The 23,683-nt window shown below is 36.4% G+C and overlaps 1 protein-coding gene across 5 annotated transcripts in view; it reads right to left on the reverse strand.

Moving 5' to 3' along the window:
• Positions 1 to 23,683, reverse strand: part of CDC14B (cell division cycle 14B) — a 90,523-nt gene that overhangs the window by 27,388 nt on the left and 39,452 nt on the right. For 4 of the 5 annotated variants that reach the window (XM_069476310.1, XM_069476309.1, XM_069476312.1 and 1 more), the window contains exons 3-7: positions 23,565 to 23,640; positions 20,987 to 21,079; positions 8,784 to 8,860; positions 2,907 to 2,973; positions 378 to 440 (exon numbers count right to left, since the gene is read on the reverse strand). In XM_069476310.1, the coding sequence (XP_069332411.1) occupies positions 378 to 440; positions 2,907 to 2,973; positions 8,784 to 8,860; positions 20,987 to 21,079; positions 23,565 to 23,640 (376 nt within the window). The remainder of the gene's footprint in view (positions 1 to 377; positions 441 to 2,906; positions 2,974 to 8,783; positions 8,861 to 20,986; positions 21,080 to 23,564; positions 23,641 to 23,683) is intronic. The other variant, XM_069476314.1, reaches the window with a different exon arrangement.

Genomic DNA, 23,683 nt, shown 5'->3' on the forward strand with positions numbered 1-23,683 from the left:
ATTAAAAGAAAAAAAAATTATTACTTCCGTAAATAAAATAGATGAATAAAAAAGTTAAAAACAGGATGGGGAAATGCTGGTCGAAGAATACAAACTTTCAGTTATAAGATAAAAAAGTTCTAGAGATCTAATGTATGTATTGCATACTTGAAATCTGCTGAGAGAGTAGATCTTAAATTCTCAGCACACACACCAAAGAAGGCAACTTTGTGAGGTGATGAATATGTTAATTAGCTTGATTGTGGTAATCATTTCACAACGTATACATATATGAAAACATTATTTTGTACATCTTAAATATATGTTTTATTTGTCAGTTATTCTCCTCAATAAAGCTGGAGGGGCAAAAGTTTAGAATATTATCCTTGAAGACTTACTTCATAGTGTTCATATTCATCAAGGTTAAATGAGTTGAAATTAAGGAAGCCATACTGCATTGCCTAAAATCCAAAAGAAAGCTTTTAAGAACAAAGATCCAAATAAGAACAATTTCCTATCCAATTTCCTAGTAATAAATATCAGGAGGCAGTCCAAAAAAGTATTATTATATTTGGATTATTTTCCATTGAGTAGTTTTCAAAGGAAGTGGGCTGTGCCTTGTAAATGCTTCTAGTATATGGAAATCAGTTTATAACAATATTTAATGAGATTTCATTTTCTGTTTTCATTCACCGAGCATCCTATCTATACATAGTTAAATAACCCCACTAACTTACTAGATTAACTCCACCCATGGCTGAAGATTCAGTTTAGGGTTCAAATATAATGCACAATCCAATGGTCTCTAAGTAAATAATAAAGTGGAAAAAAAAACATGGGCTAGTTTATCCCAAACAAAGCTCACACACTTCTTCAATATCTTCACTTTCAAAATCTTCAGTCTTGAATTAAAAGATCAATGTTCCCTATACTAAAGACAGCTCAGACATCAACATGAAATTCAAAATTCTGAGCAAAAAAATTCTTCTTCCTTTAATAAAATACTGAAAATTTTTCTGTCCTATCCTGTAGCCTCCTTCTGTTGCAGCAGGCAGAGTACCCTAAGCAAAATAAGCAGAACATCTATTTCCTGAAACAAGGACAGACAGAGAGCTGGCAGCCTGTGAGAAACATCCTCCCGGCTCACTGATCATTGAGCCAGACAGGAGGGAAGCAAGAATTCTTGATCTACAAGGTAGTCTTGGTTCAAAAGGGGGGCTCTTGTAAACCCAGTCTTCAAAATTTACTACTGACATACAAATGCAAAATAAAGAAGGCTAGAATGCCAACCAAAAGGTCTTCATTTTATAAGATAGTTATTTAAGTACTAATCCCCAAACCAAATCCATGACAAATTTCATTTCCTTGAACTCAAAATACTCAATATATTTCATGACATTTGGACTAGAGATGTTCCTAACAGAATGATACAATAATAAGTAGTTTACAGGCAATTCCTATTTTCCTTTGAATTTTGTAAAGTGATCTTATTGGAAGCATATAGCACTAAAATTACATTGATAAATGTTTCACATTTGCAATAATATTCAAAATCAGTCACAAATAAAAAATATTTAAATTGAAAATCAGAAGATGTTGACCCAAATAAAACTAAATTTAGTGTGAAAAATATAATCTTTCATCTATCATACCAGCTAATTATTAATGTAATTAGACTTTGGGTATAACGCTCAATTTAAAAAAACCAGGCCAATAAATAACAACAGAGACTGCTATAAGATATTACAATAGACCATTTCCAAGCCCCTCAAAGCTTTTCTTTTTCTCTTTTCAAAGGCGAGTGTGCCTGCCTACATTAGCGGTTCCCTGGGGCCCATCTGGCAGGGGCTGTGAGTGCAACTGGAAGGTGCCATTTACACCTGTTGTCATTCAGTCCCCTGATCAAGCTGCCTCAGAGCCAGTGACAACTACCTCAATCAGCTCCATACCCAAAGAGTCCCTGGACTCAGAGCCCAGGAAACTGTGATCCCATACCTCATTGCCTCACACAGGGAAAAACATATACCAATTAGTCTCTGAATTTGTATACTAATTAGTCCTCTCATTTTAATGCAGAAAATTCCTGATAGAATTCCTAGAAAGTCACCATGATTCCTTATATAAGAAAGTAAACCTGGGCTCCTTTTGGCTCTAAAAACACAAATTACATAAAACCTGGGATGATGCTGAAACTTACTTGATTCGTGGGCTACTGACTTATAATTCTAGTTTTTTGTGCTGCCTGGACATTCAAGAAAATCCCAGGGCTTGCTACACTGCTTAACCCCAGGGGGCCCTGTCCATTCAGAATGTGATATGAAGGGTGTTCCCTGGAGTCAAGACAGCAGCCCTGGTTATAACACACAGGAGTTACTTGCAAATAGTTTTGAAAAAGCAGTAGTGATCCACTTAAATTTTATATAAAACCTTGTAACAAACCAAATGGCTATTCAAATTCTCTTGAACTAGAAATTTAATACCCGAAAAAACAGAAACCAAGTGTTTGACACGTACTGTGTTAGAGAGATGTCTATTGTAAACAATATTGGTGGGACTAAGACTTACAAAATACATAAATCAAACAGAACGTGGAAACCAGCCATCTGTTTACTTTTTGCATTTCTTTTGAATCACAACATTCTCAAAACCAATTCTGGATCTAGAATCTAATTTCATAGCAGTCTCTTACTGTCCTCTGTTTTTTTAAGTGGCTTTCCCCCAGCTCAAGCATAGAAGTGCTCAGATTTTCAGAATAAACTGTTCCTGGTTTTGTTTGCTCTAATGTTAGTTGGGAAATGGAATATTTCTGTCATCATACACATCTTGGGAGAAATTCTTACAAAAAGATATTTGGGAAGAAGGCCTAGTCCTCCCTTGGACTATAGTTCTCCAACACAACACCAGGAGCATCCTACAAAGTCACTTACCTTCTTTACTGCATGAAAACAGTCAAGAAGTGTAATGTAGAAACTGCAACTTCCATATGCAGCATCTCTGAAATTCCAAAAGTATGGAAATATTCAGCTTAGTTAATTTAATTTTCTGTAGTAAACTTACCTTAAGACAGAGCTGACTAGAATTTAAAATCAAACATACACTCAGAACCATTCTCAAAAAAAAAAAAAAAAAAAGAAATCTTCCCTGTTGGTTTTTAAATAACAGATAAGTCAATTAAAAATTTCACTGCAGTTTCTACCCATTCCAATAGGTACTGTTTTATGGGCCTGGATCAATAATGAGCACTCTGGATCATTTTTGGTTTTGTCAGCTGAGCTCCCTTCTTGAATTCAATTAATCAATAATATCTATCTCTCCTTCTAAAAGGGCAAGGCATTTACATTTTTCTTTAAACTAGAAAATACCATACCAACCATTACCACAAAAGATTGCTTTTTGATTCTGTATGTATGTATATAAGTATGTATGTATATAAGTACGTATGTATATATGTATGTATATAAGTACCTAGCTATGCCTGTATGTATGTATATAAGTACCTAGCTATGCCTGTATGTGTGTGTATTTCCTTCCAAGTAGGAAAAGAAATGTTGAGAAATCAAGGTAATATTTGAAATACTAGGCATAAGGTCATAAGCATTTTGCTCCTATCATTATGCTAGGACTTTTAAGAATTTAACTGGATAACTTTTTTCTGATTCTTAAGAGACAATAATAGTACCAATGAAATTACAGGAACTAAGGAGTCAACTACCTTCCACAGATTCATTCTACTCTTGAGAAAGTACTTAAAGTAGTTTACTGACAACTCCACCCAAACACTGCATCAACACGTATCAGTAATCTTACCACAAATCTCTTAATACCAGATAACCTATTTGTCCAGAAAAATAAGACACCTCCCATCCCCTTTCCCTTTTTGGCTACCTTAAGCCATTATAAGATGAGATTTTTTGGAATTCGGCAAGATAAAAATTAATTTAATTATGATTAAGCTAGCTAGGCATGCCAAACAACTGTGCCTATCTGCATGTTACTCATTTGTTCCTAAGTGGAACAAGGTTGCTACTGGAGCCATTGTTAAGTGCCTGCCTTGGTTAGCTTTTCATACTAATATCTCTTACTGTGTGGTAAGAATATTCAACAAATGTTAGAATGAAAAATTAAATTGTACATTCTAAACTTTTAATTTTTGCCCAAACCAACATTAACAATACGAAAAACAAAGGGCATCCTTTTCAGCCAAAATAGTCTTTGATGCTACTGACTGAGCTGGTTAGAATTAGTGGGCTATGTTAGCCTTCATGAAGACTAGACATGAGGTTTATAACACATCATTTTTGTTCTGTAAGTTTCTGAATTGAAAAGCTTCTCTTTTAAATGCTAGAAAAGGCCTCTATCCAACGTAGAAGACAAAGGTGCACCAATAACTTATTTGCAATATTCAGGGAGGAAAAAACAAAATGACCTTCAGCAGTGGTACCCAGGCCTGCAGCATCAGGATCACCTGAACTGGTTAGAAACGCAAATTCTCAGACACCACCCCACATTTACTGAACCAAAATCTCTAGGGGTAGGGCCAGGTAATTTGGGTTTCAATAGGTCCTCTAGGTGACTGTGATGCATGTTCAAGTTTATGAACCACTGACCTATAGAATCAACACAAATACTTGTTTTGTAGAAACAGTGTTTTCATGGAATAAGGAACAATTTTAGATAGAGAAGCTAAGGCAGAGAAATGAAGCAGTTTAGTCTAAACCAAATCAAAATTACCAAGGGAAATATGGCAAACTCTCAAATTGGACCCTAATGATTTTAATCATGTCACCTCAGTTAACTACCATTATCATCTTCTTAACCTACTCATAATTCTTTTCCAGTCAAGTTAAAGGCATGTTCAACAGTCTTTGTAACAATTTGAAGTATTTATTCAACGTATTTTTTTGAGAACCTACCACGAACCAAGCCCCACTCCAGTCAGTGACGATCTGACAAGCTTTGATCTGGGATCCACCCAAGTCCTGCCTCATACATCACACTACTTGGATATACAATAGGAATCTTTGTATTCACTCATGTTTATTTCATTTTAAACACACCCACATCTCCTTCCTCCCACGTGAGCAAGCAGGCTTCTTCAAATAGGCAGAACAGCAACTCTGAGACTTATGGCTGAGGACAGGGGTTGGGAGAACACCACCTTGTTGTTAGGAGAGTTTAACAAACTTGGAAAACCAGATGGGGTCAATAAAGACGTATTGCTTAGAAACTGCAAAACAATGTCAAATACTAATTTTTAAAAATGGCAGCTTTCATAACAGCTTGTATTCCTAATATCCCAAAACTGCAAATGACCCAAAAATCCATCAAAAGGACAATGGACAAATAAATTGTGGTATATTCATAGACTGAAATGCTACAAAAGCAATAAAAAGGATGAACTACTAATACTTGCCACAACATGAATAAATCTCATAGACATATGTATTTAAAATCCAGATGCCAGCTCCCCAAAATGTACACCACATGATTCCAGTTATAGGAAGCTCAAAGGCAAGCAAAACTAAATGATGTTGGTAGAAGTCAGAGTAGAAGTTAGTTGGGGGGTGATGACTACCTGGAAACGGGCAGGAGAGAATCGTCCGGGGTGATGGCAATGCTCTATATCTTGAACCGTGTGGTGGTTACACAGACATATGGAAAACTTTACTGTGCTGTATACTTAAGATTAGTGTTTTCTGAAATTGTATTTAAGTTATACATCAACTTAAACATGGAGGGATGAATAGTCAACAAATGTTAGCTAAGGGATATATGCAGGATGTCACTTCATCCTCACAATTCCTTTAGGGAGATTTTATTATTGTTCCCATTTATACACCAGGAGACCAAGGCTCAAATTTGTAAAGGACCACAGAGATATTAGCGGCAGAGCTGAGAACCAGACTCCCATCTATCTGACATCAAGTTAACAGTCTAGCTTATTAACAACTTTGCCATACTATCTTTCACGAAAATAAAAAGCAGAGGCAAAAAAAAATCAACTAAGAAACAAAGAATATTATAGATAATACCAGAGAATAGGAATATATGCTCTTCATAACAATGATCCTAAGGTATCAAGAAAATGTTAAACTACATTTTATCCTATTTTTCATGCAGACACACAGAGAAACATTTAAGGTAATTCAGTAAGAAATCATATATATGTACTCTTTTAAATTGTATCTAAGCTGAATTAAATCTAATTAAATATTGCTATGGAACATAAAAAAGTTATTTATTGTAAATGAATGCCATTCCTTCACAACCTCGTTTGCAATACCTTTTTTTTTTTTTGAGACAGAGTCTCACTCTGTTGCCCGGGCTAGAGTGAGTGCCGTGGCTTCAGCCTAGCTCACAGCAACCTCAAACTCCTGGGCTCAAGCGATCCTCCTGCCTCAGCCTCCCGAGTAGCTGGGACTACAGGCATGCACCACCATGCCCGGCTAATTTTTTGTATGTATATATTTTAGTTGTCCATATAATTTCTTTCTATTTTTAGTAGAGACGGGGTCTCACTCTTGCTCAGGCTGGTCTCGAACTCCTGACCTCGAGCGATCCACCCGCCTCGGCCTCCCAGAGTGCTAGGATTACAGGCGTGAGCCACCGCGCCCAGCCTGCAATACTTTTTTAGTTACATTTATTCTAACATTCCTGTCAAGGATAAAAACAATGTAATGCCATTTCTATCAAAATAGTCTCAGGTTTTATTAATCCTTATTGGCCTACTTTCTAATGAATAAGTTCTATAGAACTTACTAAAATGTGATGAGGCACCAAACTTAAAATTTTAAGTCCATGATAGGCTGATATTTTTGTAAAATACAATAAACATGAAATATAATAATACAATAGTCTTGTACTATTACATATCCACATTAATGCAATAATCTTATCTTTGTAAATAAAATGCAAAATAGAAAATAATACAAGCCCAAATTCATTATTTGATTCCAAAAACATAAAATTACTCTCTTAAATAACTATAAACGTATCTAAAATCTTATCCTCAATTTCTGTATTTATCTCATCACAGGCTAGTAACAAAATGTTCACACTCTGGCACCAGTTCACAGGCCACACTTTGAGAAACACTGCGTTAGGTTAATCAAATGCCTGGCATCTATCACCTAAGAGATTCAAATTTCACAAATCTGAATGGTTTCTAGGTAAGTCCAATTTTTCAGAGAATTACTTACTGATGCTCTTGGGACCAGAAGTAACTAATTAACTAACTTCATTTCTCAAGGCCAAACTTCAATAATTCTAAACACAGGAATAGCAGTAAGCAATGTTTATTCTGTTTTTGGCACCTGTATTTAAATTAACGCAAAATTTCTTTTTTCACATCAACAGTTCCATGGATCCTTGGATTATGTGAAAGGTGTGAACTTATTCCTAATTCAGGACTTTGTGTTGAACACTGTAAGAATGGCATTTTAAAGGATTACCATTATAAAGAAGAGTTCTATACAACAAAATTATCACTCTGTATCAAGAGATGGCCAATGTGCCTGGAACCCAGGGACCACAAATATTTACAAGCATTTCTTCTAAAGGAAGTATGTTGCTGCTGTTATATTATAGGTTGAGAAGGGAATGGCACACCCTCCAGTTCAGAAGATGCCCTCTTCCCTTCCTGCCCACCTCAAATATCAGAATACTTAAGGTGATCCACGAGCTAGTAAGAAGGGGGCAATACTGAGTTCAAACCAATTCCCATTTGCTAAATCACTAATATTCAGTCTTTAATGCAATGTATTAGTGAATTCTTCAGATTGTTCTGACAAATTTCTATTTAATGGAGTAAGTCTACAGAAAGTCCTCTGGAGTTATTTGCAAAGGAGATTCTGCCGATAATTAGGAAGACCCATCCCAAAGCTCATCCACAATAAAGTCAGATTCACAACCTCCATATCATTAAATTAGGCATTCGAGGTATATGTAACAATCCTAAAACAATGAACTAATTTGTGAATGGAAGAACAATGTGGTATTTGAAATTACCACTAAACTACAGAACGAGTACCATTATTTCATACATTTATTACCCCTTATGGCACCACACAAGTATTTAGATTATACAGCACAGTCAAATATTTTGATAAATAAGTAGAGAAACTTTTAGAACTTAATCTGATTTATAGAAGAAAAAAGTTATTTTCAAAATACCTTCAACACAATCACATGGCAAGTTAGAGGGGAGGATGTCATTCCTGCAGAGACATCGCTACCCACCACTTCTATGACACAGCCGCTTGGCTGGTTTTTCTGGAAGTGGTACTACATTAGCAACCTCACCCTCTATCTCTGCTGGCTGTATCCCTAGAAAAAAGAGGCTCATTTTTTTGTCCCAGAAACTAACTACTGATTATTGGGAAAATGTATTTCTTAACTCCTCAGGAACCAAACTCCTCGGTGGTAGTTTTTAGTAATTCTCACCTGATTATAAAGCCTAGTTTTCATCAGTGGCTATTCTCAACCAGGGGAGAGTTTGCTCCCCAATGCCACTTGGGGGCAGGGCGGGGGTGCATTTGGCAATGTCTGGAGGCATTTTGGGTTTTGACAATGAGGATGGAGGTGGGCAGAAGCCAGGGATGCTACTAAACATCCTACAATGCACAAGACAGCCTCCCATGACAAAATGTCAGTAGTGTCACTATTGAGAAACTTAGATCGGTGGTGTTATTTGTACCCACCCTAAAATGACTATTTACCAGATCTTCTTTTTTCAGAAACAACTACCAATATATTTCTGGCAAGGAACTAATCAAATGAATCTACCACATCACTCTTATATTTACCTGAAAGGAATATAGGATGTATCTCCAAAGATTAATATTCCATATGCTTCTTCTGGAGTTCTCCCCAAACATATAATCTACATTTGAAAAGAGAAGAAAAAGGCAATTTATTTCTAAATGAAGATACAGTGCTCTCACTGCAAAGTAAATTTTGTCAATTTCCAGCCATCAGCTGGGTTCTCCAGCCTTCCCAAGGACCCTATGAGTCACTCCGTACCCTGTCAGTAGATGCCTTTTTTGTTTAAATCTGCCATTGCTGGTTTCTGTTGCTTGTAATATGAGCCCTGACTAACAACTGTTCACAGGAATCTTCTCTGGTAGGAAGCACAGCACTTTTAAAAAAAGATTTTCCAATTCAAGATGTTAGACTAAGCACATACTTGCAATTTCACCTCCTTCCTGAAAGTCCACCGAAATGACAGTTAAGAAGCCTGGGGGAGACGGGGTGGGGGTTGCATTGGGGCAATGTGGAAAGAAACACAAAGGTAGAACAAAGGTTTTGACCAGCTCCATCCATTTAGGAACTTAGAATAGTGCACAAGTTTACTGTAAAACTGCATTTGTTCCCTACTCTCATCTGCTTCTTTTGTCCTTAGAACTTTGTTATGCTTCAATTTTCATCTGGGAAAATACTTCAGGTATATTCCTTAGTATGCCAAGTCCACAGTTGGTATTCCTTGCATTTCCAAAAATTTCTTTTTCCTGCCTTGACATTCATTGTTTCTTTGCATAGGATTTTTGGTCTGTAGTCATTTTCTCTCAATAGTTTATAGACATTGTTCCAATGTTTTCTCATTTCTAGTGTTGCAGAAGTGTCTTACTAGTCTAAGTCTCTGCTCCTCCTCCTTCTCCTTACAGGTAACTTGTTTATTTAGAAACCTAGAGTTTGAGAATTTCACTGGCATCTCTCTACATAAATCATCCCCCATCCTCCATTTAGTTGGCCTGAGACTTCTGAATCTTCCTGCAGGGCACGTTCAACTCACATACAGTGGGCAGGGGAGAGAGGGCATACAGCATTAGATTTGTTGCATATATTATTATCAAAATCAGATTAAATTCTAAAGCTTACTTTGGAAAAATGTATTTTAAATTTTCCTAATAAAAAAGAAATCACTAAAAAGGTTAATTACAAACTTTTTATCTCTATTACTTAACATCATATTAATATATGTGACCAGTTTCCTCCACCAAATTATAAACATTCTGAAGTGAGAACCCCTGTCTTACTACTTCATTATATATGGACTCTGATTCATTCACTACTTCACTGAAGCCAAATCTACCTAAAATAGTTAGGAAAATTTAAATTATTTGATAAAAAGCTGACATAAATATAAAATATCATTGGATCAAGAAAAATTACTAAAAAATCAGAGATCTTTGAAACTTAGAAAAAGACATACCCTAAAACTAGTCATAAGAGTTGACTGAGTTTCCAGAGGGCATTTCATTGATTTTGTGTTTTAAGACTCATAAATGGAAATTTTTCCCAAAATATGATTTCATCCTATTTACTCTAAAAAGAATACAAAACTATAATTAACTCTACAGATTTTTCAAACATTTATTTATCTATAGCAGCATATGAACCCACAAAAGGTCTAACAAAAGAACAATTCCAAGAAAAAAGAAATATTTTATTAAATATTATCTAATAGTCAACAAATTTTCAAATACAATATTACTGACTTATATATAAGATTGTAAGTTATCATGAACTAACCACAAGAATATCATCGATAATCTCAACAGCTTATGTTTGCGAAACTCATTTGTCCCTACCTTACTTGCTCTACACTTATATCTCCTCAGCATCAACCTATCAATTGACTTTTTATTTTATTAATATTTATTTGGAAAAACAGCATAAAAACTACTTCATGAAAATTTTAGAAGTTTTAAAATCCAGCCTGTATTTTCAAATTCCCTCATTCCCTCCTTGTCTTCAACATGTCTCCTCCCTCTTCTAAGACTGGATAACATCAGTATAGTCTTTTCTTTTTGCCACTCTATTTTAGGACTTCCTAGTAGATCCCCTCCCAAAAAACACCCCTAAAACTAACTAAATAAATAAAACCCACCTTGAAGCCAATGAGGGTGAGAATAGGGGTTGATTCATTCTTGTATTGAAATGAAATCCAAAGACCTGTTTCAGAATTTCCCTAGATTTCTAAGACTTTCTCTAAAATTATACAAATTTTTCCTTAAGTACCAATTAAGATAATTTTTCCTGCTTAAGACTGGAGTTCTTTGGTTTCTTTAACTACTAAAATTGCAATAGTGTTATTTCCTTCTAACTTCCAAAACAAAAATAGTCTCTAATACATTAAATAACTGTGGGTTAGCCTTGGAATACAAGTTCAATTCAAATAACACAAGAACAATGTAACATTTTTTCTTATGGGGGGGACCTAAATTCCTGGTAATCAACTTCAAAACGTTGTAATTTAAAAATCCAGCTGGGGAATGCCTGTATATAAATAGATACTATAAGGCATACTGAGAAACTAAAGAAAATTTACAGATTCAGAATAAATCCATTTACGTAACTATCAAAGAAATATTTGCTACCAATCTATAATTTTTGCTTTTACATCTACTTATCTTCCTAAGTCAAAAGGCCTTCCCAAATGAAATATTAATAATTATAAATGTGTTACTTAAGAAGAACCCTATAAATGGCTCCTAAATTAACACAAATTCTCAGCTTAGGTAACTCTAAATCTACACAATTTTATGATTTATCACTGTGCTCCTGGCAATTTGGACGATAGGCACTTCTCAAATTCTTTTGGTATATTTTCATGAGAAGCTATGCAAATGAAATGCCCATTCTAATTCCATAGTGCTATTTGAAAGCAGGAAATAACAAATGATGACCAAGAGAGATAATAAATAGCTGTGATAGCCAGCTTCTAAGACAGCCCCAAAGATTCTCATGTCTTGGAATTTCTACCCTCATGTGGTCCCCCCTCCCAAAATGGACAGAGTGCCCCTATGGAAACAATAGGACATCGCAGTAATGACAGAGTGTAAATTCTGAGGCTAGATCACAAAAGATGTGGCTCCTGCCTTGCTTTCTCAGAACCCTCACTCTGGGCAAAGCAAGCTGTCATTCTGGGAGGCTACTCAAGCAGCCCACTGGTGAGGAGCTGAGGCCTCCGGCCAACAATCAGCACAAACTTGCCAGGTTTGTGAACAAGCCACCTTAGCAGTGGACCCTCCAGATGACTGCAGCCCACATAAGATCCATCCAGAACCAGGCCAGACCCACCCATGTCGAGCAACTCCCGGATACCTAACCCACAGAAACGGTTTGAGTTTACTGTTATTTTAAGCCACTTCATTTTGGGGTAATTTGCTGGGCAGCAATAGATAACACAGTAGCACACTCAACAATGAGGAAATGACAACTGCAGACATGGCTTAGGAAGCGTAAGTCAGATCCACTTGTCTCTCTTTAGGATAAAGAATCTCTCTGAAGGAGCAAATAGCAATCTCACCAGAAGAATATGATATTGTGGTAGAAACTAATTGAGACGTCTGTAGCGGTTGTCAAAGTCACGGTACAAGGTTATTTTTGCTGAATAAAACCTGGGAGGTACTCAATGAGCTGTGGATGGATGAATAAGTAACTGAAGCAAAAAGATCACGACTCGATCATTTATCATTTCAATTCTGATAACCCCGGCCTCAAATAATAAAAGCCCAATTAGACATGTGTTCCTTATTTCTATTCTCATATACAACATTTTGAAGCTTTACTTACATACTTAGAGAGCTTCTGGTACAGTTTAAAAACCAAAACACTACACAATTCATCACACTTCCGAGTTAAGAACAACAAACGGCATTTAAATTCCAACAACAAATGTGGCAGCCTGAAATACCAGCAAACTATTTTCAAATATTCTTTGTGGAGAAATGTCACAATGTTTTAGCATTTAAAAATTCTTGTGCCTATTTTCACGTGTCCTCCAGAAGATACAGTCTTTCCTATGCCAAGAGCTTGATTGATTTAAAAAAAAAAAACAAAAAACCTCTCTCCAGATTAACACAGAAAGCTCATGAATCAATGCCAGTTGGAAATAAGCTTATGTAGTCAACTGCTAAATAAAAAAGGTGAGCAGGAGCAAGAATATACATAACAATTTTATGGACTAAAATAAGTAAATAAGATAAAATCACTTTCACAGCTCCTACATAAATACTGGGGAAAAAAAATTCTAAGTCATTTAAAAAAATTAATCAGATAGCCTCACATTTCCATAGTGTTACCTTTTCAAATTACTTTTATTTACATAGAGAGTAGGTATATAGTAGGTTAGTACAATGATCCTTAATTTAGGCAGAAAGAAACAGGAAGTCCAGAGTAGCAAATACACATTGACTGAGGCCAGACAGCTAATAAAAATGAGTGAACTGGCCCTGGGAATAAGTGCACGTGGCAAATACTATGTGAGTGGTAGGGACATGTTTTTTTTAATCTTGATTTTTTTTAAATGAAATCTAATTTTTAAACATTGAGAAAAAAAACTCCACAACTAAAAATACTCTGTGAGTTACATAAAACTGGCAGGCTACTACTTTCTAAACTGTGGCATTAACTGCTCATCTAAGATCACACTGCTTGTTATTGATGGAAGAGGGCAGACTGCTCAGGCCTTATTTATAGACCAGAAGCCATACTATCTAAAACAAGGGCTCAAACAAGGATGGAATCCAAAATTCCAGAAAGCTTAACAGATCTGAGGTCAAGGATCATAAATGGTCCGAGGGCCATTTCTCTTCCCTGGTTTCCAAAGTTAGTACCACCCAGGAAGGACCACAGGCAGCTGAAATGCCAGTCAGGCTCACTAGGGTGAGAAGGGAAGTAAAACTGTGACGCAGAGTGATGAGTGTGGCTGCTGCATCACACGGCCATCCCTTCTCTCGCTCCGCTGGCCTCATGCTAGCTGGCATCTGGCTGCTATTTACAGCTGCCTGGTTGCTGTTTGCCCTGCCATTCACAAGACACCCAGAAGGGTGTTTACGACCTCGTTCTATCCTCTGGCCTCTGTTGCCCCATCTACTGAACTGGATGCCCCCCCACTGCTTCCAGATCCTCGTCTTATCAGTCCTCTGCTCCCTTAAAGTCCTGCCTCATCCCTCCCTCCTGCAGCCACCTTGACCCAGCACCAGCTACTAGGCCCAAAATAATTAAATCATTGAAAAAAGTGGGACCATAGGTTTCAAAGATCATCATTAAGTAACAAATTAAGTCCCTGAGCTCTTTTCAGAACTGAGGCAATCTCAACTCCATGGAATTTAGGATTCTACTTATAGGTTGCTGAGTTAGGAATCCCTAGAATTTAATTAGTATCCTAATTTTTAACATAAATGCTTACAAAGTAAGCTGTTCTAAAGCCTACAAAAATCACCTAAAAAGAAAATAGAGTGATAAATTTTAAACTGGGAACCTACACATTGCCACAATTTGTTCTACCAAAGTAAGCTATTAAACATTAGAGGAATGCAAATTTGTAAGCTTTGTGCCAACAGTTTGCTTCTGTCATTTATTTTACACTCAGGATGATTTGTGTTTATTTTACACAGAGAAAAATGTTAGAAATGATGGTTAATTTTCCTAGCTAGTCCTTGGAAGTACACTTAACCTATGGAAGAGCTGAATACTATATATCTGAAGAAAATATATATGCTGTGGCAGGAAGATGTAACTAGAGTTGATCACCAGTAAGACAGAAAGGTAACTTTGTTACTTCTTAATTTAAAAAGCAGATTTAAGGTTTAATAAAGGTAGGTAGAACCAGGAAAAAAGAAAAAGCATGACGCTTAGTGAATGACTCATTTGTGCCAGACACTACCTAAAATGAAATTAAAAGCCAGCTCACTCTGAACCCAAGCCCCCAATACAGAACAGCCTCTTCCAAATAATTTTTTTTGCAACTAGTAGAAATCATTGTTTACACCTAGTACTGTACTAACACACCACCTTCATTATAAAGTACACATATAAAAATTTTTAAAAGATAAAGGGATAATTATTTCTCAAATGTATTATATATTGTAATTGTGCTTTAAAAAATCTATTTATTGGCTGGGCCAAAGGTAGTGGTTATCTCAGTTGGATTGTTCACAGTCAGTGCCAGATCAAACTCCTTGTTCTACTCTCTCCCCCTTCTCACTACTGCATTTGACTAGTCTAAAAAACTAAAAACTTTAAGATTTTTAAAAAACTGTTTATTACAATGTTAATGTGATTGATACATTTCATTTTCTAAAACATGGTTAAGTACAGCTATCTCAATTCTTGATTTTAATAGTTGCCATAACCGAAAAAAGATACTTTACCATGATTTGTAAACACAAATGCAGTATATCACTGGCTGAGTTTACCAAATGATTACATTCATATTCTGATCCCATCCAGCAATAATGTACATTTAGTTAGTAAATTTCCAACTTCCCAAATGCTAATGAGATGTTAAAAACTAACAGGAAAGTACTGCACACTTAAAAACATATTTAGCAAATGAGTTCAAAACCCACTGAACCTTTATTTAGATAATTTTACAACAGGTTATAAAATTCTGTCTCGTGTCTATTAAAACAAGTTCTTACTTTGAAAACTGGTAATTAAAGGGAAATGACCATTCATTCTGCCTTTTCATGATGAAGGGTTTCATTATGACCAAATAGCCCCAACTGGATGAAGGAAAGCTCAACTTCCATAAAAAGGAAGCCCAGCTAACACAGGAAAGATGAATGAAATAGTTAGGAAAACACTACCCCAAAACTCTAATAAAACCTATTCAGGCAAGCATTACCAATTGTTTAAAACACTAGATGAATGTTTGGACTGAAGATATGAACAGTGCCAAAATGACACCACGCAGAATACCATAAGCCACAAGGAGAAACCATACATTGAACGGATTCAATGGCTAACACCTAATCCAGTGGTCATTTTTAGTGTCATTAATGGTAATTTAGTTATTATATGCTTTCTGATGTGATGCAACACATAGTATTGACGGATAAGCCTTCAGATAAAACTTTCAGTTCACAAGAAATACAAAGAATGGAGAAACAAGTTAAAAGATACCACAAAAAAGAAGAAACCAGAAAAATTTAAAAGGTTGAACATTCTGCAAAACAACAGGGCTGGTCTCTTGAATAAAGTGTTATCAAAAAGGGACCATGTTAGAGAGAGAGAGATTAAAGGCACAACAACCTCATGCAATGTATGGTCCTAGAATAAATATTGGTTTGGACATTCTGGACCAATTGAGGAAATATGAATATAATCTGAGTACAAAGATGAGAAAACATGTGCCAGGCACAGTGGCACATGCCTGTAATCCTGGAACTCTAGGAGGCCAAGGTGGGAGGATCACTTGAGGTCAGGAGTTCAAGACCAGCCCAAGCAAGAGTGAGAGCCCATCACTCTACCACTGTACCAAAAATAGAAGAATTAGCCAGGCATAGGGGTGCTTGCCTGTAATCCCAGCAACTCAGGAGACTGAGGCAGGAGGATTCCTTAAGCCCACAGTTTGAGGTTGCAGTGAGCTATGATGATGCCACTGCACTCTAGCCCAGGTAATGGAGCAAGACCCTGCCTCAAAAAAATAAATTACAAAAAATAAAAAGATGAGAAAACATGTACTAAAATGGAAGAAGAGGTCGGGCGCAGTGCCTCACACCTGTAATCCTAGCACTCTGGGAGGCCGAGGCAGGAGGATCGCTCGACGTCAGGAATTCGAGACCAGCCTGAGCAAGAGCGAGACCCCGTCTCTACTAAAAAAAAAAAATAGAAAGAAATTATATGGATAGCTAAAAATATATATAGAAAAAATTAGCTGGGCATGGTGGTGCATGCCTGTAGTCCCAGCTACTTGGGAGGCTAAGGCAGAAGGATCACTTGAGCCCAGGAGTTTGAGGTTGCTGTGAGCTAGGCTGACGCCACGGCACTCACTCTAGCCTGGACAACAGAGTGAGACTCTGTCTCAAAAAAAAAAAAAAAAAAATGGAAGAAGACATCATCACTGACAGAAAAAAGCGGGTGATAATACTATATTGGATATACAATCAACCTAAGTGTTCATTAACAGAAGAATGGATAAAGAAAATACGGTATATATACACAATGGAATATTATTCAGCCGCAAGTAAGAATGAAATCTTGTCATTTGCAGCAACATGAATGGAGGTCATTATGTTAGGTGAAATAAGCCAGGCACAGAAAGACAAATATCACATGTTCTCACTCACATGTGGGAGCTAAAAAAGTTGAGCTCATGGAGGTAGAGAGTAGAATGAGGGTTACCAAAGGCTGGGAAGGAAGATGGGGATGAAGAGAGCTTGGTTCATGGGTATAAACACACAGATAGATAGACTAAGTTCTAGTGTTCAACAACACAGTTAAATAACAACTTAGTTTATATTTCAAAATAGCTAGAAAAAAAGATTTGGAATGTTCCCAACGCACAAAAATGATCAATGTTAAAAGTGATGGATATTCCAATTACCTTGATTTGGTCATTACATATTATATGCATGTATCAAAATACTATCTCTATCCCATAAATATGTACAATTATGATGTATCAATAAAAAATGTAAAAAACTGAATTGGTAAACATAAAACATATAACATGTACACAACACATGTCTGTACATATACACATACATGTGCACATGCCCTGCTTCTATAAATATAAAAGCTTTTTTTAATGGAGATTTTTCTAAATTTTTCGAGAGTCCAAATACAGATTTTGTACATGGCATCATTTTTATAACAAAATGACAAAACAAAATTTCAAACTTTTATTTTCAAAAGGCTGCATGAATGTTTAGAAAAGCACCTACTTTTCCACTTAAAATTTCACCTTTACTTTGAAACAACAGGCTAAGTACCACCACCCAAAATCTGGCTCAGTAATAGCCACTGACTTATCACAGAACAGGGCAGCAAGCATATCATTTTGCAAACTGATGTGGTACATTTATCATTTTGTTAAAAAAAAACAACTCTAGTTATCTTTTATATTCTTCAACTCTTTTACAATGGTGCAAAAAGGTTTTAGCTTCACTGTAGTTTATTACCAAAGATTCTACCTTTCAGACAGTTGATTAGGGAAAGCCATTTATCAGACCATATGAAGTGCAATACTTTGAAATATACTGAAGACAAATGAATAGTCAATTCACTCTTCTCACTTCTTGTAACACACAACACCCCATCATCTGAGGACTAATCAACAATTTCAATCCTTCCGTATTTTAAGTATTTGTGAAGTCTCACCTCTTCTGCTTTTAAAATGAAAAATAAACAGAAGTACTAACACTTTATTCCCAAGCCCCAAAGGATTATCTCACACCCTCTCCCCACCCCATATTAGGTCCTTTTGAATACAGAAGAATGAATGGAACATGATTCCTTTTAGAAGCCTAGAGTCTAAAAGGAGAGACAAAGATAAATACAGTCAGTCCATTTGGACTATTTCCTTTCTAGCGATTCTTCCTCCAGATTTTTTGCTTTTGTTTTAACATTACCATGCCAAGTCAATCACTAAAAAGCCTTATTGTCTCCAGAATTCCTCAACAATTCCAGAAAAGTTTATCAAGGCTTTACATCAACTTATAGGGAATTACCACCCATCTCTACAAATCTTTAAACACAGGATTTAATAGTCTTCAACCAGATCAAACCTTCCCTTACTTTGATGTTTATCTTTTGAGGCATCCATATTGCACTTTGCCACTCCTTTCCTACTTTTAATAAATTTCCTTTTCTTAGAAGTTTTTCTCCTGCTTCCTGCCTATCATCACTACAGCTTCCAAGCTCCTGCTTTAGCCGCCAGCGATGGCTGCAAAGGCTTTTGTCACAGCCAAGAGCTGCAATCCTTCTGCCAACCTCCAACCTGGCTTTTAATGAGCAAGCAAATGTCCAGGTTTGCTTACCTGGCACTTTCCTAACCAATCCAATCAGTACTATCCCAAGAGTGCAAAATCCTGCAAGGATTTCTACATCTTACATTAACTACAGGAAAATTAACTTCTGTATGCCAAAATACAACCATGAATAAAGTCACCAAACTGGAAACAAATATGCCAACAAATTTTTAATAAATATGCCAAAGTAGTTGTCACTAGTAGTTAAAAGACAGCAACAAAATTTTAAAAGAACGATTTCTTATTTATAAAATTATCAGGTGTTCTGTTTTTGTTTTTAAGATGCCTCTGAGTTCCCACCACACCCACAGCCACCTTCTGAGGGGTATTTTACAATGAAGTCACCGCACCTGGCTCCTCCCAGACCCAGCTGTCTCAGAGACATCTCATCGGACCAGAGACACATGACTGACCCAGAAGCAGCCCAGGCCAAGCCGCCTGCTTTGGGAGCTGTGCTCAGGAGCACTGTCTCTCAGCCGGAACTGCTCCGGCATCCAGATTTTCTCCCAGGCATATGAAGGCAAGACCCACAGGAAGGGTTAGAACTTTTACTGTCACACCAAGGGCCATTTTTCCAGGGGTCCCTTTAATACTGTATGAACCCCAAGAATTCTGGTTATGTCCCTTTTGCTATAAAGCTGTCATGATTTACCTTACTCCATGGGGTTTCCCTCCCTAGTGACTGGCCAAGTAACGAGACCAAACACCCACATACTCTTTTTCTTTCTTGGGGCCCTGCATAGACTTTTCTTTTTCTTTTCTTTCTTTCTTTTTTAAGGACTTTACCGCAAGCACAGGAAACACCAAAAAACCCAATACCACATCTGGATAAGCTTAAGAAACCAAATTTTAACAGACATAATCTATAACCTGTGTTTCATACTTTCAAGGATGATAATAAAACTTAAAGTTTTCTCAGAAACACTTCTTTCAACTATTTTTGTGAGCACAAACAGGAAAACAAAACAAATAAAAAAGACCTAATTGCTGCTGTTAATGATATACCTTAAACATGAAAAAGAAAATTATTAAATTTTGAGGTGCAATTTCAACTAGTACCACCAACTTTTGGTCTAATCTTTGCAAATTTCAGATTATCAAACTATATTCCAGAAAATAATTTTAAAAGGGGGGAGGCATGACCGGGTCAAGTGGCAAGCTGGAAGTGAGGAAGAAAGAACTTATCTAAAGAGCTCTCCAAAAAAACCCTTTTTAAATTTTATCTGGGACAATAACTATTACAGCTATGGTGGTATGGGAGTGGAAGAAACATCCCCTAGCTATACCTTCTCCACTGAACAGAGTAGCTAGCCTCCTTACCACCAAAGAGATTGGGGGGTCCTACTCTGGAGGAGCTCTCAGCTGACTCAAAAAACTGCAGCTTTGGGTTCTCCCACAGATGAATTCACTAGGTCATAGATAAAGTTTGACTCTATTTTTTTCAATTTTTTGCAGAGACAGCGTCTCACTATGTTGCCCAGGCTGGTCTAGAACTCCTGGCCTCAAGCAATTCTCCCACCTTGGCCTCCCAAAGTGCTGGAATTACAGGCATGAGCCACTATGCTCAGCCTGGTTGACTCTTTAAAAAAACAAAGACAATGACAAATAAATGAAACTTGTAACTTTTATGTAAACACTGTTATTCCAAAGCATACTTCCAATGATCCAAATAGAGCACATAGCACAATATGGCGTATGTAATCAACATATGTTCATCCACTTTCCTACCGACAGGCCGTGTCTTCCTGCTAGACGTTTTGATGACAATGGGGATGACCTTAGTTAGGAAAAATCTGCCTATATTCAAATTTTATAAGGCATTCATATGATGTACTTTTATTTCTTTTTAATCAACACTGGTCCTGTCCCCAGTAAAATTATTTTACAACTCACTAAATGAATCATGAATTAATAAAAACGGCATCAGGGAATTATTTTCTAACCTTAAGAGCCATAACACAAACTTTTTGCACAGTAGTTGGGCAAATTAGTTTTTAAACAGATTTTTTTTTTAGGGCAGTTTTAGGTTCACAGCAAAAAAGTGGAAGGTACAGAGATTTCCCACATACCCCCTCCCCAAATAAGCACAGCCTCCCTGAATTAGCCAATTTTTAAAAATCAAAACATGTTCTTTCTGAAAAGAAGTCAAGACATTATCTTAGGAAAAGTAATTTAAAAATTCCAATCACAAATGTAAAGAACTATGTGTGCATTTTCACTAAAACATTAGGAAAGTAAATACTTACCATATAACATCCAATAAGGAAAGCAGCATTTGCTTGTTTTCTCTGATCCGAGCCAGTAAAATGAATAATTTTCTTCCTTAACATTGTAATGGACTGCATAAAAATAGATAGCTGTTAGTATTTTCTTTTTAATTTCAAGTTTTCTAAAATTTTGTTTTGATGAAGACAATCCTAAACTCACACATATAAACATTCACATTAGTAAGATCTTTAAAAAGATTAACACTGATACTCAAAAATACCATGTACCTTCCCAAAAAAGGCATTTTCTGGGATGAGAATAAACATACAATTAAAGGTAGAGTGGAGGAGACATGAATATAGATGCATAGCAGCAACCGTTTTGTCACCAGGACGGTTTCATGGAAGACAATTTTTCTAGGGAGGTAGGTGGGAACAGCTGTAAATACAGATGAAGCTCTGCTTGCTCACCAGCCAGCTGCTCATCTCCTGCTGTGAGGCCTGGTTCCTAACAGGCCACGGACCAGTACCAGTCCACTGGGGGGGGGGGGGGGCGGGGGACCACAGGCATTAAGCATGGACTACCCAACTACCTCTGAAAGAACACACAAGAAGCTGGAAAGGGTGCTGGGAGATACCTTTTCTTTCCTTTTCCTACTGTTTGATTTTTGAAAAAATCTGTTACAAAAACCTTTAAATTAAAACAAAAAGGTATAAAGTACAGGGCAAAATTAATCCATGCTGTTAAATCAGGATAGTGAATAACTGTAACTGAGAGAAGGCACAGGTGGGCTCCCCTGGGGTGCTGCTAATGTTCTGTTCTTGATCTGATGATCAAGATAATTACCCATTTCTATTCAGTCTGTGAAAACTCATTGAGTTCTACATTCATGATATGCACACGTTTCAGTACATATGCATGTACTTCAATAAAAAGTTAAAAATAAAAATGATATGGAATTTAAAATAAAAAGAGCACATGATTAGCTAGCACTTCCCCAGCTGTATTTCACTAACCTGAATAGAAATAAAGGTCAGGATAAGGAACAGGATAAGCACATATTTCTTGGTTAGTCTAAGTCAATGCTTTGGTATTTTAATGTTCTAGTGTTTCAATGATAAAGGTGTACATATTTCCCCTTAGTTGTTTACATGGAGTATGAGATCCAAATTTATTTAAAAAACAAAACAAAACCCAGGCTGGCCAGAGTACAATGGTGCTTACAACTAATGGATCACAACCAGTTACAAATTTCTTTGTTCCTTCTCAACTCCCACTGCTTCACTTGACTAAAGAAATAAACAAAAAAACAATCCCCAAACCCAACCAGCACAAGCACAAGACACTTCTCCTTCAAACTCTCCATACACTTTTATCACTGTTAATTGAATAGAAAATAATGTTTCAATCAGGTTAGTTATTAATAACATGTTATAAGTTGTTCTAGTAAATGACTGGGGGTGGGGGGACCAATACATTTTTAGTCCACCAAAATGCCTTTTATCCAAGGATAAAAGTCCACAGACAGCTGAGCACAGGAAAAAAAAAAAATCTTTCAAAATTAAAGCAAAGGAACAAAAAGGGGGAAGGGGGAATTATTTTTAACTTCCCAGCCCTGTATGAAACAAAAGACTTGCTACTGGCAACTGGAAAAAGGGAGGGAGGAAACCCAAACACACAAGGCCATAAATGTTTATATTACTGTTTAAGAGAGGTCAGAAAGAAGAGTCTCCATCTCTTTATAAATTTGTAGTGAATACTATTTAACGCTCAAGGGAAAAAATCTGCCTTAGCTATAAATTTTTAATCAAAATATGATAAATTTTTAATTAATAATAAATTATATTTCTTCTGTGTAGTAGTCCGGTGGGTAATCAATTAAATAAAGTTGTTTTTCAAAAAGCACCTGTTCCAAAAGGCAGTATTTTCTACTTGAGAATTTATAGTGACTACTTTGGAACTGCTAGCAAGCAGTACATAAACATTTCCTATTGTACGTGACCAGTAATTCAAAGTGTTTTAAATAAACGAATGGGGTCTAAGTTCAAACCAATAGAAATACACTTCTGTTAACTCTCAGTGACATAGCCTTAAGGATATGCTATTTACCTTCACTTCTCAAGCCCCTTATGTGTAACAAAGTGTCAAAGTTAAGAGTCACTAGTGAAATATCATAGAGGTTTCAAGATCTGAGAAAAAGTGAGATGGGTGGATTTTTCTTGTTAGTTTGCTACCTCTCCCTATCAAAATGAAGGCAAGAAGAACAATGACCAAAGCAAGGGAAGAGCTTCCCTTGTTAGGTTTCAATTCCATTAGGTCAGACAATAAGAGGTTCATGTAATTAATCAATTCCTACTGTGACTTTTCAAGTATTTGAGCATCACCAACTCAAACCAGAACCAAATTATCCAAACTTAAACTGTTCAAACTCTAGAAAACAGATACATACACTATGACTTTATAAAACAAAAAGCCATGCGTGTGTCCCAAAAACCACTGCAATGAAAAACATGGCATTTCCTTTTTAAACATAGAGATATGATTTCCTTACTTTTCTCCCCAAGATTGAGCTAACAATGATTACTTAAGTCAAATCTTAAGTAAAAAGGACTTTACCTTTAATTTCTTATTTATCTTGCAACAATATCTGTAAACCATTGCCAGATTGAGTGGTCCAAAATCTGCGTAGAAGCTTTGAAAATGAAAAATAAAAACGTATATGTATACTCTAGATG

The sequence above is a fragment of the Eulemur rufifrons genome, chromosome 7 (assembly GCF_041146395.1).
Source record: "Eulemur rufifrons isolate Redbay chromosome 7, OSU_ERuf_1, whole genome shotgun sequence".
NCBI classification, from domain to species: Eukaryota; Metazoa; Chordata; class Mammalia; order Primates; family Lemuridae; genus Eulemur; species Eulemur rufifrons.